The sequence below is a fragment of the Dermacentor variabilis genome, chromosome 8 (genome assembly GCF_050947875.1).
Source record: "Dermacentor variabilis isolate Ectoservices chromosome 8, ASM5094787v1, whole genome shotgun sequence".
Lineage (NCBI taxonomy): Eukaryota > Metazoa > Arthropoda > Arachnida > Ixodida > Ixodidae > Dermacentor > Dermacentor variabilis.
In genome coordinates this window covers 98,995,577-99,011,141 of record NC_134575.1, presented here as the reverse complement: position 1 = coordinate 99,011,141, position 15,565 = coordinate 98,995,577, and the positions used below count along the sequence as shown (strand labels likewise).

At 44.9% G+C, this 15,565-nt stretch overlaps 1 protein-coding gene across 3 annotated transcripts in view; it reads left to right on the top strand.

Annotated features, from left to right (window-relative positions):
- Positions 1–15,233, top strand: part of LOC142590457 (uncharacterized) — a 137,406-nt gene extending 122,173 nt beyond the window's left edge. For all 3 annotated transcript variants that reach the window (XM_075702582.1, XM_075702579.1, XM_075702581.1), the window contains one exon: positions 12,954–15,233. In XM_075702582.1, coding sequence (XP_075558697.1) covers positions 12,954–14,005 — 1,052 coding nt within the window. In that variant the 3' untranslated portion in view covers positions 14,006–15,233. The remainder of the gene's footprint in view (positions 1–12,953) is intronic.
- The last annotated feature ends 332 nt before the right edge of the window (positions 15,234–15,565 follow it).

Sequence of the window (15,565 nt, the reverse complement as noted above, 5' to 3'; positions counted from 1 at the left end):
AAAAGGCCTACGACACAACGTGGCGCTTTGGAATCCTCCGTGACCTGTCTGAAATGGGAGTTCGAGGCAACTTGCTGAACGTGATTCAGAGTTACCTCTCCAATCGCACGTTCCGTGTTAGAGTTGGTAACGTTCTGTCTCGTCCATTTACGCAAGAGGCTGGTGTTCCGCAAGGTGGTGTGCTAAACTGCACTCTTTTTATTGTCAAAATGAACGCGATCCAGACTGCCATACCACATACTATGTTTTATTCCGTATATGTGGATGACATCCAGATAGGTTTCAAATCATGTAACCTAAGTATCTGCTAGCGGCAAGTACAGCTTTGCATAAATAAACTATGTATGTGGGCGGACAAAAACGGTTTCAAGCTAAACCCACAAAAAAGTACATGCGTCCTGTTTTCTAGCAAGAGAGGTATACTTGCGGACCCCGCAATAGATCTAAATGGAGAGCGGCTATCTGTGAGCCCTGAACACAAATTCCTAGGAATCATTTTAGACAGTAAGCTGAATTTCGTACCACACCTGAAGTATCTGAAATCAAAGTGCCTCAAGACTATGAATTTGCTGAAGCTCTTATCACGTACATCTTGGGGAAGCGACAGACGGTGCCTTCTAAAACTTTACAAAAGTCTAATATTAACACGGCTTGACTACGGAGCAATAGTCTATAATTCTGCTGCACCTAGCGCTTTGAAAATGCTAGATCCTATTCACCACTTAGGTATCCGCCTTGCTACAGGCGCCTTTAGGACTAGCCCTGTGCAAAGCCTCTACGTTAAATCAAACGAATGGTCATTGCACTACCGAAGGACATATTTAACTTTCTCCTACGCCCTGAAAGTTAGCTCAGATGTTAAACATCCTTGTCATTCCACTATATGCGACTTGTCCACTGCTAGGCTGTTTCGTAACCGCCCGGCCACTAGGCCTCCTCTGTCCCTCCGGTTGGAAACATTCTCAGAAAAAACAGGGGTCCCTCTTTTACACAATGTCCTAATGGCTCCTACATGGCTTCCACCGCCTTGGGAATGGCAGACTATAAGATGTGACATCTCTTTCTTAGAAATATCGAAACAAGCACCTGAGGCTCACATACAGTCGCATTTTCTTGAACTTAAAGAAAAGTATTCCTGTGACGAATATTACACAGATGCTTCGAAGTCTCCGGCTGGTGTTGCGTACGCAGCTCTCGGACCCTCATTTTCAACATCTGGGCCACTAAACCCACACACCAGTATCTTCACGGCAGAAGCGTACGCTATACTTTTGGCTATTAAGAACATAAGGCGCAGAAATGTCGCTAAGGCTGTTGTATTTACAGACTCATTAAGTGTCGTGAGAGCCCTAACTAGGTTACGAAAGCATAGTAATCCCGTTTTGAATGAGCTGTATAGCTTGTTGTGCTTCGCGTATATGTGCAACCAAGCGATTATCCTACGCTGGGTACCTGGCCATAAAGGTATAAAAGGCAACGTAGCTGCTGACGAAAACGCTACGTCAGTGAGTTTTAGCGACACAGATGGAAATATCCCCATTCCTGCCACAGACCTAAAGCCCTTTCTGCGCCGTAAATTGAGGAATCATTGGCAAACAGAGTGGGATACACAAACATTGAATAAGTTACATATTATAAAACCAAGATTGCAGAATTGGATATGTGACAAAACAGCACGGTGCAAAGAAGTACTTCTTTGCCGATTAAGAATAGGACACACTTACAGTACTCACTCCTACCTCTGGACTGGCGGGGATCCTCCTACTTGTAGTAGGTGCGGCGATAGCCTGACAGTCCTCCATGTTCTTATCAGTGCCCTGCAATAGAAATGGAGAGGAAAAAGTATTTCCCGTCTGCATATCTGGAAAATATGCCTCTCCATTCTGCATTTTTCCTTAGTGACGAACCATTTTTTAAACTGCAAATAGTCTTAGATTTTTTAGCCGAAACCGACATCTTGAGAATCATTTGGCCAGGCAATTTTTAGCACATGACTGACAGATCTGCATTCAAGGGCTCTCTTGAAACTCTTGTGTCAGTGCTGTTTTATTGCATAAAATTTTAACGAAAGCCCATTGCCATAGCCCACATCACTGCCTAGTCACCGTCATTATTTTAGCAACTATATGTTCTACGCCACTTACAGCTACAGGTTTTAGGCCCTTTTACAGCCATGTGACATCTACCATGAGGAATTCATTGTGTACGCCATCCGTAATACATCGTCTACATTACCACTTGTCATGGCGCTCTTTGGCCAAACCTGGCCCTTGCGCCATGAAACACCACACATCATCATCATGACGCAAGTTGCGCAAGCTCACAGTTACAGCGGCAAATGCCCATACAATCCTCGCTGTCCAAGCAGGGGATGCTTAGTAAAGAAAATCATTAGTGACGCGGTCACTCTATTATTAAGAGAGAAACTTTAGTAACCGCTATAGTTGGACTTTCTGGCGCGCAGCCGAAAGTGGCCAGTTTCAAAGTAGGGGGTGGGGAGGCAAGTGAAATACTTTGCCCCCCCCCCCCCTAGTAGATATGCCTGTGAGTGGTAGGGGCGATGGAGTGACGTCTTCCGGCTAGACAGGAGAGAGCAGGAAAGAGCTGCACCTACCTTGATGCTCCCTCAAAGGGAAAGCAGGAACGCAAGGTTCAATGCCCCTTGTCAAGTCCAAACCACACAGAAAATGATGCCAAGGGGAAGCAGGGAGAGGCCTCGGAAGCAGGAGAGAGTGAAAGGGTGATTATCGTCGGCGACTCAAACCTGGCGAGGTGTTCAGAAGCAATTGTGGAGAGCGTGAATTATGACAAAAAAGTCACGGTAGGGACATTTCCAGGACGGACATTAGGCATTGTCATGGAGCGAGCAAAACCAAATCTCGCGGAAAATGCCCACGGACGCAACCTTGTCATAGTCGCAGGTGGGCTAAACGACATCCTAAACAGGAAAGAGACAGGACTAGCCAACACCCTCTAGAGAACTTAAGGTGTTCTGACTGTACCCTCTCCGCTTGAGCTTCGTCACGCAAAAGAGGCCCACATAGAAGTTCCGTGCAGCGTGTACGAGGCTAGAACGGCGCACCTGTGTTGAAAATGAGGCGTGGAAGAGCGAGCGGGTGACGACGGCGATAACAATTCGATTATTTCCGGGAACACTGCCGCACCTTGGATACCTACGGGGTTAGAAAAGTCCTGGCATGCTGCGACATGCTTCCGAGCGCACTTTTTTTCTGGACGTGAACCGTGCGTGTAGTCTCTGCGCTTGTGCTGCGATTGCGGTTGTGTCCGGCAAGCCTTCTTTGTCGCGGAATGTGGATTACATTCATACCAGGATATACCTAATAAGTGCTGCTTGCCCAATTGCTGGAGCAATTACAAATCGGAGCCGAAAAACCATGCTTTCAAGTTTCCGCAAGATCAATGACAGAATATTGGGTACCAATGCTAAGGCAAAGAAAAGTTGGAATTCTGCGGAATAAGTCAGCTGTTTCTTTGTAAATAGTTTCACGAATGTTTTGTATTTCCATTGATAAGCTCATTTGAGTTGTAGATATGTCGACTGTGGTACTGTATGTAATAATGCCTCGAAAACGAAATTATTCGTTTAGAGCCTAATCTAGACTGGAATAAATGCATCTGTACCGAATGTGAAGAAGGGCACACCAGTGAAGTGGTCATGAGATAAGTGTTATGGTGCAGTGCTAAAATTTTTTTGAAGAACTTTTGTGGTCGCATGCACGGCAAACTCTTTGACGCCGACGATAAATCAAGGCAATGAAGCTACACAGAAGAAGGGGGCAGCACTGTGACTTTTCAGTATAATCCATGCTCCCTGTCATCATTTACCCGAAATCCGTTCTCAATCCTAAGGTTGAACCATTTCACTTTTTATGGACGGGCTTTTTAATGATGCAGCGCGTAAATAGTTCTGCATGAAAAATAATCTTGGAACACCCTCTGTTCTCTGCGGGCCATCTCCTCAACTAGGCCTAAAAGAACAATAACTGCGCTCTGGTTAACGTTGCCCATAAGGGCGCGATCCCTTCATTCGACCCGTATCCCCGAGCACGCCGCCGGCCTCTTCTCCGTAACGTCACTCGCCGAGCGCTCAGGCCTTCTCTTGTCTAGGTGGTGTTGGACTAGCCCAGCGCTTGGAGAAGGGGGTAGACGACTTGCGCGAGCTGTCACTATGGTGTTCTAGAAGGGGGTATTATACTGTCACCTCAGGTGCAGATCGTGGTGTGCATGGCGCCGGAGGTGCCTGTATGTGCCGGCAACGTGCAAAAAGCCGTAGTGGCTACTAGTGAAGCTGTATGGACAATGAGCCGAGAGAAAGGTTTCCAGGTTGTCGAAGTAAACAGAGAAGTGAGTAGGTGTGCTGGTTTTCAACGAGGCGCGATCCACTTCCATTACAGGCTTGCACGAGAAGTGGGCTGGCGACTTGCTGGTCGTGCTGTTGCTTATTTAGGGGGCCCACGGGCGCTCAGGAGTCCAGTGCAGGTAGTAATGAAGAAGGTCCCCCTAGGGGAACCTCGGAATAGCATTGTCTTCAACAAGTGCAAACGGAGGAAAGCAAGAAAGAGAGCTCGCCATGCCATAGGCCACATAAACATGCAGGGCGGCAGAAGAAAAGAAAAGTTGGTAGAGGTAGAGGAGCATTTAAATTGAGAACAAATAGGGCTGTATTCGTTTACAGAAACGCACCAATTAGGGACTCGGAAGAGCCACCAGTGATTGAGAATTAGGTTTGGGAAGGGTGCGACAGAAATAAATCTGAAAGAAAGGGAAAGGGAGTTGGAATGCTCATCCATCAGGGAGCCAAATGGAAAATAATAAATTCAAGATGTCAAAAGCATCTGTAGTTGTCATGTACAATGAGTGGAAGAATACTTAGCTGGGCGTAACGTATTTGTGAACCGGGAATAAATTCACAGATAATAATAAGGAGTTCGTGGAATGCCTAAGTTCTGATATTAAGGGCTTCGGGAATGATGCTGAAATTATCCTATTAGGTGACAAGAAAGCCCGCACACAGGAATTAGATCGCTATACCGACAACAACGACAAGTCAATGCTATATCTTTGTGAGCAACAAGCAGACCACGTGGGAATTGGGAAACCGGCAATCGACCATTGATTACTGCCTGATGACAGAAGGAATTCATGATAAAATTAAATTAAATTATGAGGTTTTACGTGCCGAAACCACTTTCTGATTATGAGGCACGCCGTAGTGCAGGACTCTGAAAATTTCGACCACCTGGGGTTCTTTAAAGGGACACTAAAGGTTAACAGAAAGTCAAGTTAAAGTGGTAGAGCAATGTTCTAGAACGTCTAAGGCCTTAATATAATCGCGAATAGAGCTTTAGTAACCGAGAAATTGAGGTAAATGCATGACACGATTTGAGACCCCCCAGCGACATTCCGGTACTAGCCCGATGACGAAAGCACTCCTCATAATTTGTGTTACTAATACTCAACTACTCGTATTGAAAATATCATTTCATTCGATTATAAGACGGAAGAAAATGCTACTTGTCTACGTCTATTCGATTCTAAGAAAGACTAACATTTTGACGTTACCCTTCTGTAGTATGGGTGGTCGAAAGGTTTCGTTTTCGCTCGACTCTGAGCGCTCGACTCTGCGCCGCGCACGCTTTGGAGTTTCAGTAGTTTCGTTATCGCGTCGTGCTGTGAAGGTTCCGCTGGCTCGCGAAACTTTCATTTGGAACAAGCAGTGAGAATGCCACGTCCTTGTGATGTCGTGGGAAGCCCTCGTTGCTTTCCCGCTCCGGAGAGCCGGTGTCGAGGCCGCCGTCGTAGCACGCAACGACGCCGGCAGCGCGAGCCCTCAGCAGCAGGACGCGCTCGTCAGTGCTCAAATCGCTGAAGTTGAGCCCAGCATCGCGAGCCAATCTGTCGTTGTCAGGGTCCATTGCGACGAGCGTCGAAGTTTGCGTCATAGAATAAAGTACCAGCTTATGGTCGCGCGTTTCTCCTTCCGCAAGCCACCATACTCCCGCTTTCGCTCTGCTGTCGGCTCTGTCTTGGCTCTGTTTCTGGCCGTGCGTTTGCGTTTTGCGCAGAAAAGCCGTAGCGCCGTCTGCGGACGCCGTTCTACTCACCGATGGCGCAACGTCACTATGAGACCATGATGTCAGTACTTCTCGATCGGAGGGCGGGCGATTTGAACTGCGCTAGAGGTACGCGGACGCTTCAGAACGCATTTTCTCTTAAAATAAGTCTCTCCTTGGCACGAAACAAGCGTTTCTAGGTTTCTGGGATGGTATTTCAACAGTCTACGTTCACTTAATAGCAACCTTTAGTGTCCCTTTAACGTGCACCTAAATCTAAGTACACGGGTGTTTTCGCATTTCGCCCCCATCGAAATGCGGCCGCCATGACCGGGACTCGATTTCGCGACCTCGTGCTCAGCAGCCCAACACCATAGCCACTGAGCAACGATGATGGGTTGGAATTCATAAGATGAGGGAAATGGTCATTGACGAGGAAGGGTATAGTAGCATAGGAAGTGACCATAAACGCGTCATTCTGAAACTGAGATATGTAGTTGTGAAAGAGAGCAAGGAGAACAAAATGTCCAGTCCAAATTTGAACGCTGAATAAATAACAAATATAGCCACAAGAGTTTAGGAAGAACTAGGCAAATTGCCAAGCAAAGAGTGGGAATATGGTGAGCTTCTAAATGTAATAACGAGAGTACTGCGGAAAGGGAAGCAGCATGTTCGTTGGAAAGGAAAAAGAGAAACCGAAAAGCTGGTGGAACAGGGAGGTACGAGAGGCGATCGCCGAACGACAGAAAGCATCCCGAGAGCTCAGGCAGGCAAAGGCGCAGTTGCCGCAGGAAGAAGTAGCCAGTAAATGGGAAATATACCGGGAGAAAAGTTTATGGTTCAAATACCGGTGCAAGCAAACATAAAAGGTTGAAGTGAACGTTGGTTAGAAATACGAGAGAAAAAGAAGGCCGCAACTAGAATATTTTGGAACCACATAAATTTATTAATCAGGAAGTCTGAAACAATACACGTCCTAGAGGAAGATTGAAACAAACTGTAAGGGAACGCGGCATTACAACGGAAAAATAACAGCAGAATATTTCCAAGGCAATGCCGAGTTTGTATTTGAAAAAAAAAAGAAGACCATGAAAGAGACCCAGATGGAAAAGGAGCTGGTGCTGACAAATTTCACTGGAAGAAAGCCCAAGAGAAAATTGCGAAGCCGACAGCCATAGGGCTAGACGAGGCTCCCGTTAGGCTGATTAGTAAACTAGGACCAAAAGGCAAGGAAACGCTGTTGAAAGCAGTAGAAGTCTATAAGGCAGACGAATATTATACAGTTGGCGACAGAGTAGAATGAATATAATTTATAGAGGCAGGAGGGAGACTGAATTCACTCGTATTCACTCGTTGAGCATTATATCGGTAATATACAGGTTAGCAATGCAGGCAATTAAATTAAAGCGTCAAGAATGGGCAGGGAATAATGGCATTTTGGAAGAACTTCACAATGGCTACATAATAGCTAGGCGTCTGGATGATAATTTTTGATCCTTACTCAGTCTATTGAAATATTCACAGTAGAAAAGAAACAGTTATGTGTGGCGTATTTAGAGATTACAGAAGCTACAACGTAGGCCGCAACATTTCGTGGGATTTTCTGGAAGGGGAAGGCTTGGGTGACAATTCTCTACAGCTTTTCAGATAGAGATTTACCTAGAAAATACCGTTTGCGTTGAATGGGAAGGGATGAGGAGCGAGGAGAAAGTTGATATCAACAAGGGACTGAGACAGGGGTGCCGGTTATCCCCACTCCTGTTTATTATGTACTTGGTGAGGAGGGAATAGGAGCTAGAAGGAAGTAATATCCTTATGGGGTGTTAATATGGGGTGTTATAGTATTCATTGAAAACAGCGAACAGACAGTGACAATACCGCGCCAGGAAATATCTTGCGTAAACGAATACAATTCTCTTGGTATGCGGATAAAGGAAGGCAATGAATATATGGAAACGCAGGAAAAAACAATAATATAAAGGGGAAGAAATATGCGGCCATAATGAAACACGGAGCGCTATGGGGATACAATAGATACGAGGTGCTGCAGGGTATGTGGAAAGGTGTCATGGTTCCAGGACTTACCTTTGGAAATGCGATTGTTTGCTTGAAATCAGGGCTACAATCAGGACTTAATGGGAACCAAAGGTCAGTGGGACGCCATGCATTGAAGCTGTCCAGGGTGATATGGCCTTGACAGGTTTTTAAGTGAGGGAAGCTCACAGAAAAATTAATTGTGCAGAACGCGTCTTAGAAATATGGAAGAAAGTAAACGCATTGAGGGAGTGTTCAGGTATTTGTACAGGAATAACACCGATTCACAGTGGAGGAAAAAAAATAGGAAGCTTGCCAGCAAGTATGCGGCCTGTGTGGTGAGCAACACAGCAACAAAGAACGTCAAGCGAAAAGTCAGAGGCTGAAATAATCTCATGGTTGGCGACAACGGAAAGGAAACCTACTATGACTAACTACTTAAGAGGGAAAAAACGTAATCGGGAAAGAAACAATTTATGGTAACTCAGAGCGAAGCTCAGTACTTTTCGAAGCGAGATCAGAATGCCTTGGAACACGCACTTATAAAGGGAGATATAAGAAGGAAGAAGAAGCATGTGCTTGCTGCGGTAAAGCTAGGGAAACTATAGAGCATGTTTTATTAGAATGTGAAGATATCTGCTCAGCGGTCGATTTAGGAATCATTGGCCTCCTTGACGCCCTTGGGTTCAGCGACAACAGGGGGAAAGCAAACATATCCTCAGTAGCGATTAGTAAAAGGCGATTTGAAGCTTAGCGAAAGAAAAATGGGTAAACTAAAAACAACGGGGGCGTACAAAAACAATGCTGACACTAGGGTTTCAGGAACTTTGCTTATAGGAATTCACCGTGTTTTTTTTTCTTTCCTTTTTTAACATACGTAGGACATTAGGGAATAAAATAAGAGGTTGGTGGCAGAACCCATTGCCCGGTTCTAAAGAGGACACTCGTAACACACACAACACACACGAACACCCTCCCTGCAACCGAGGGATTAAGTTGGGCACGGTATGATACTAGTGTTTGTGTCTTTCTTTCGGAGCCACGACGGTGCTTGGTGCCTCCCTACTCGAATACTACAATACCTTCACCTTTTAGTGTGTTAAACTCCATTACGCTTTGCAGTCGGTTCCAGCAATCATTTGCCGCTATTTTGTGATGGCAGAGCACAAGGAGCAGAGTGCACTCAAAAAGAAGTTGCCGTATTTTTGCACCTCTAAACCGTACCATCGTAAAAATATTACCGTAGGGTCACGATCTGAATGCGAATTACTGGAATTCCGATTTGAAGTTTCACTCCAAGGCAACACAGCATGCGCTGCCACAAAGCCACACTTCAGGGCAAGGTCCTCGAGTACTCACACTTTCGCTATCTTCTGGGGATCCCTACCATTTTTCCACCCCTGTGTGTTGAAGCTCCCTTCTCCCGTTCTGCACTGTCGTTCATTTTCCTCCCTGAATGGGTCGCCATTTTGCGCTTAGCATTTAGTGAATAGTGCACATGGTGCTGGCAAAGTGAAACTTGGGTCACGATACGCCGTGCTCAACAGCCCAGCTCCCGTCTCCGGAAACAGTCAAGCAGAGTCATTGGCTGAAGATACGATACGGACACGTGGTTTATCCCGAAATAGATGCTGGTTTTAAACATTTGGGGGTTGCGTATGCAATTTTTTCCATTCTTTATACGCGCTTGTTGTTATTTTGTCTTTCTGGGCTGTTCTGAAAAAGGATGCGGGTTGTAGGCGTTGGCAGGTTATATGGGGAAAACTGCGGCATTTTCTAGCCGGATTCTCGTAATGTCGACTTACGATAATGTTGCCAAAGTTCTGTGTGTGATCAAGAGGAAACTCGCGGATGAAGTCTCGTATAAAACAAATTTGTTGTGCCAGCGAAACGTAACAAATTTTGCAAGTGCCAAATATGGTTACCGGGCCTCAAGTGATCATTGAGGATGTGAGAGCAGGCTTGGTCAAAGCATTTTTGAAGTGTTCTCTAAGGGTCGTAGGAGAGAGTAGTCAAACACTCCACATTCACTCACTTTGTAATTCTTTAGCTTTCTGAAAAATCCCTTTTATAAGTGAACTTCACTAACAAGGTCATGAAGCATTCCAGTGCAGAAATATTGAGGAAATAAAAACGACCATTAGGAGTTCTTTGTTTTATCGCTGTTGTGAAAATTAATACGAAGTACAAATTGAAGGTACAAATCTACGCCCATACATCCAGTCATGATGACCAGGAAGTCGAAAGCTTCTATGAAGACGTGGAATCTGTGATGGGTAAAGTCAAAACAAAATATGCTATACTGATGGCCGACTTCAATGCCAGGGTAGGCAAGAAGCAGGCTGGAGACAAGTCAGTGGGGGAATATGGCATAGGCTGTAGGAATAGCTGGGGAGAGTTATTAGTAGAGCTTGCAGAACAGAATAATATGCGGATAATGAATACCTTCTTCCGCAAGCGGGATAGCCGAAAGTTGACGTGGAGGAGCCCGAATGGCGAGACTAGAAATGAAATAGACTTCATACTTTCCGCTAACCCTGGCATCATACAAGATGTGGACGTGCTCGGTCGGCAAGGTGCGCTGCAGTGACCATAGGATGTTAAGAACTCGAATTCGCCTTGACTTGAGGAGCGAGCGAGAGAAACTGGTACATAAGAAGCCGATCAATGAGTTAGCGGTAGGAGGGAAAACAAAGGAATTCTGGATCGAGCTACTGAACCAGGTATTCAACTTTAACTCAGGAAAAGGACCTTATAGTGTTCAAGCAATGAACGACAATGTTATGGGCATCATGAAGGAGTGTGCAATAGAAGTCTGCGGCAACTTCGTTAGACAGGATACCAGTAAGTTATCGCAGGAGACGAAAGATCTGATCAAGAAACGCCAATGTATGAAAGCCTCTAACCCTACAGCTAGTATAGAACTGGTTGAATTTTCCAAGTTAATGAACAAGTGTAAGACAGCTAACATAAGGAAGTATAATATGGATAGAATTGAACATGCTCGCACGAATGGAGGAAGCCTAAAAGCAGTGAAGAAGAAACTAAGAATAGACGAGAATCATATGTATGCGTTAAGAGACAAAGCCGGCAATATCATTACTAATATCGATGAGATAGATTAAGTGGCTGAGGAGTACTATAAAGATTTGTACATTATTGGTGGCACCCACGACGATAATGGAAGAGAGAATAGTCTAGAGGAATTTGAAATCCCACAAGTAACGCCGGAAGAAGTAAAGAAAGCCTTGGGAACTATGCAAAGGGGGAATGCACCTGGGGAGCATCAGGTAACATCATAATTGTTGAAGGATGATGGGCAGATTGTTCTAGAGAAACTGGCCACCCTATATACGCAATGACGCAATGCCTCATGACCTCGAGCGTACCGGAATGTTCGAAGAACGCTAACATCATCCTAATCCATAAGAAAGGGGACGCCAAAGACTTAGAAAATTATAGACCGATCAGCTTACTGTCCGTTGCCTACAAAGTATTTAATAAGGTAATCACAAACAGAATAAGGAACACCTTAGACTTCTGTCAACCAAAGGACCAGGCAGGATTTCTTTAAGGCTACTCAACAATAGACCACATTCACACTAACAATCAGGTGATAGAAAAATGTGCGGAATATAACCAAGCCTTATATATAGCTTTCGTTGATTACGTAGAAAGTGTCTTGATTCAGTCGAAACATCAGCAGTCATGCATGCATTACTGAATCAGGGTGTAAACGAGCTTTATGTAAAAATACTGAAAGATATCTATAACGGCTCCTCAGCCACCGTAATCCCAATAATGATAGGCGTCAGGCAGGGAGATGCGATCTCTCCAATGCTATTCACAGCATGTTTACTGGAGGTATTCAGAGACCTAGATTGGGAAGAATTGAGGATAACAGTTAATGGAGAATACCTTAGTAACTTGGCATTCGCTGATGATATTGCCTTGCTTAGTAACTCAGGGGACCAATTGGAATGCATACCCACTAACCTTGAGAGGCAAAGGAGAAGAGTGGGTCTAAAAATTAATCTGCACAAAACTAAAGTAATCTTTAACAGTGTCGGAAGAGAACAGCAGTTTACGGTAGGTAGCGAGGCACTGGAAGTGGTGAGGGAATACATCTACTTAGGGCAGGTAGTGACCGCGGATCCGGATCATGAGATGGAAATAATCAGAAGAATAAGAATGGGCTGGGGTGCCTTTGGCAGGCATTCTGAGATCATGAACAGCAGGTTGCCATTATCCCTCAACAGAAAAGTGTATAATAGCTGTGTCTTACCAGTACTCACCTACGGGGCAGAAACCTGGAGGCTTACGAAAAGGGTTCTACTTAAATTGAGGACGACGCAACGAGCTATGGAAAGAAGAATGATAGGTTTAACGTTAAGGGATAAGAAAAGAGCAGATTGGGTGAGGAAACAAACGCGAGTTAATGACATCTTGGTTGAAATCAAGAAAAAAAAATGGACATGGGCAGGACATGTAATGAGGACGGAAGATAACCGATGGTCTTTAAGGGTTACGGACTGGATTCCAAAGGAAGGGAAGCGTAGCAGGGGGTGGCAGAAAGTTAGGTGGGTGGATGAGCTTAAGAAGTTTACAGGGACAACATGGCCACAAGTAGTACTTGACCGGGGTAGTTGGAAAAGTATGGGAGAGGCCTCTGCCCTGCAGTGGGCGTAACTATGCTGCTGCTGCTGATGATGATGATGTTTCATCGTACTTGAAATCACATTGAAGATCTCCAAAATCAAATGAAAAACATAGCTTGTCATTAAATTTAGCATCTGTGTTCTTTTTTGGCATTTCCTAATAACTCTTATTTACTTTCTTGTGCAGCATCGAGGCCTTCAATTTCTCCATCAACTGCCAAATGTGACAACACAAAGCAAGGATGCCTCCACCGATGTCAGCTATGTGGCTATGAGGCTGATGAACTACTTCTTCTGGAAGCACATGCCTGCATCCATACTGGCGAGAAACCGTTTTACTGCCCTTTATGCCCTTTGAGCTTTCCACAGAAGCAGAGACTGAAAACCCACCTGCTCACCCACACAGGCAAGACGCCATTTCAGTGCACTTCATGCTTTCGGAGCTTCTCGGTAAAGGCTCGCCTGAAAGAGCACCTGCGCACCCACACGGGCGAGAAGCCATTTCATTGCCCTTTATGCCCTCAGACCTTTTATCAAAAGTCCAACCTGAAAACCCACCTGCTCACCCACACAGGCGAGAAGCCATATCAGTGCCCTTCATGCTCTCAGAGCTTCTCACGCAAGTATCGCCTGAAAGTCCACCTGCGCATCCACACAGGTGAGAAGCCATACAAGTGCCCTTCATGCTCCCTGAGCTTCGCAGAAAATAGCAGCCTTACGAAGCACCTGTGCACCCACACAGCCGAAAAGCCATTTCAGTGCCCTTCATGCTCTCGGAGTTTCTCAGTAAGATACAAACTAAACGTTCACCTGTACACCCACACCGGTGAGCGGCCATTTAAATGCCCTTCGTGCGTCCAGAGCTTCACACAGAAAGGCCACCTGAAAAGCCACCTTCTCACTCACACAGGCGAGAAGCCATTTGAGTGCCCTTCATGCTCCCAGACATTCTCCCGAAAGACTCACCTGAAAGAGCACCTGCAGACTCACACAAGCGAGAAGCCTTTTGACTGCCCTTCATGCTCTCAGAGCTTCTCACGAAAGGCCTACCTGAAAGCCCACCTGCGCACCCACACAGGCGAGAAGCCATTTCAGTGCCCTTCATGCTCTAAAAGCTTCTCACAAAGGAGCAACCTCAGGAAACACAGGAGGCGAGAAGCCATTTCAGTGCGCACTCTGCCTTCAGAGGTTCCCATTGAAGAATGTGCTGAAGATACACCAGTGCATTCATGCAGGTGACCGGCTGTAAACTTGCACCGTCTGCTCCAGGTCATCATCACTTGAACAGGCTTAAGAGAGTACAGCACCATGATACTGTAGGGTAGGTCAACAATCTCGTTGAACTAGAGTCTGAATTAAAAATCTACGTACGTGTAGTATGTTACCCCATCAGGTAGCACAAGTGTCTCCACATGCTCCTGAGAGCAAGCGTTAACTCAGGTGCAACTCCGATGCCGCCTATTCAAATACATGTAAAACATGGAAATGCTGTTCTGAAAGAACCAGTAGGCCGATTATAACGAAATTTGGGACAGCTGAGAGAAAAAATTAAATGCGGGTGACTGCTAGAAGCAGATTTTTGGTTGAAGGCCTGAATGTTATAACAGGAATTTACAAAGATTGTTCAGCTTGAAAATAAGGTTGGAGCAAGAAGTTTTTAAATTTTTAGCTCTGCACCTGTAATAGATATCGTAGTTCTGTAAACTCGATACGCTTGATCTTCCAAAACGGACAAATCAATATGCATGTATCAATCTATATTGATACAGGCATATTGCGTGTTTCTTGTGGACGATTCACCCGGACGCCCCGATGAAGACGACGAACGCTCTCTGGCTCTCGAGCTGTCGGCTGAACTGGCCACCACTGCAGTTTTCCTTTGTAAATATACTGTCTAAATAGTCTCCAGTTTATAATCCTTCGTTCGCAAAACATGTTGGTGGAGGTGCAGGGTATCGATTCCTGTACCTCTCGCAGTTATCGCTGTACCTCTTTCGTGAACTTGTTAGATAGTTTACGGGGACATTGCAAATGTCCTACTCACTTATTGGTAGCATATTTTGCATTATGATATCATTTTTTATTGCCGAGTTATAGTAAGCTTGATAGTATCGTTTTCTGAAAACTGGTGTTTTTCAACAATTTTTATTGAACGATTCATGGCCTAAATCAAAAATTCATTCGCGATAGTCACTAGATTCTATTTCTTTTATATGCAACAAACCTCATCAAGTGTGGTGCAGTAGTACCAAGCTGAAGCTTGCTCTTAAAGGGTCCCTGAAACACTTTTCCGGGGTCACTTTATTTTCTCTAGAACTTTTCTCAAGAGGTTATGGAACACAGAGCAATATGAATTACGAGAACTGACCCACACAAAGCCGTTGTAGCTGAGAAAGAAATTCAAGATACAGTGAAACCTTGATGAAAAGAAGTCGGCAAAAACAGCAGTTTTTTACATCGTGGCTTTTTATTCTTCGAGAAGTAGTCAATGTTTGTACCTATCTCAAAAATTACTCTTTGCATGCCCCTACAAGCTACAAGTTCATTGTAATACTTATTGTCACACTACAGTTGTGTGAATGATGTGCTTTTTAAGCTCGCAGTATTCTCATTGGTACATATGAACTTGGTCTGTTAGACCAATTCATGTATTTGTATGCTCTAGGTTCTGGTTACATGGCTCATCCTGGAGATTCTCTTCACCTTATTCTCTTCACATCTTTTTTTTCAATGGTTACTTTTTAGAGGAATTAATTGTTCAGTAAGTTAGCTTTCCACTGTCTGTTTCATCAGAGCCCC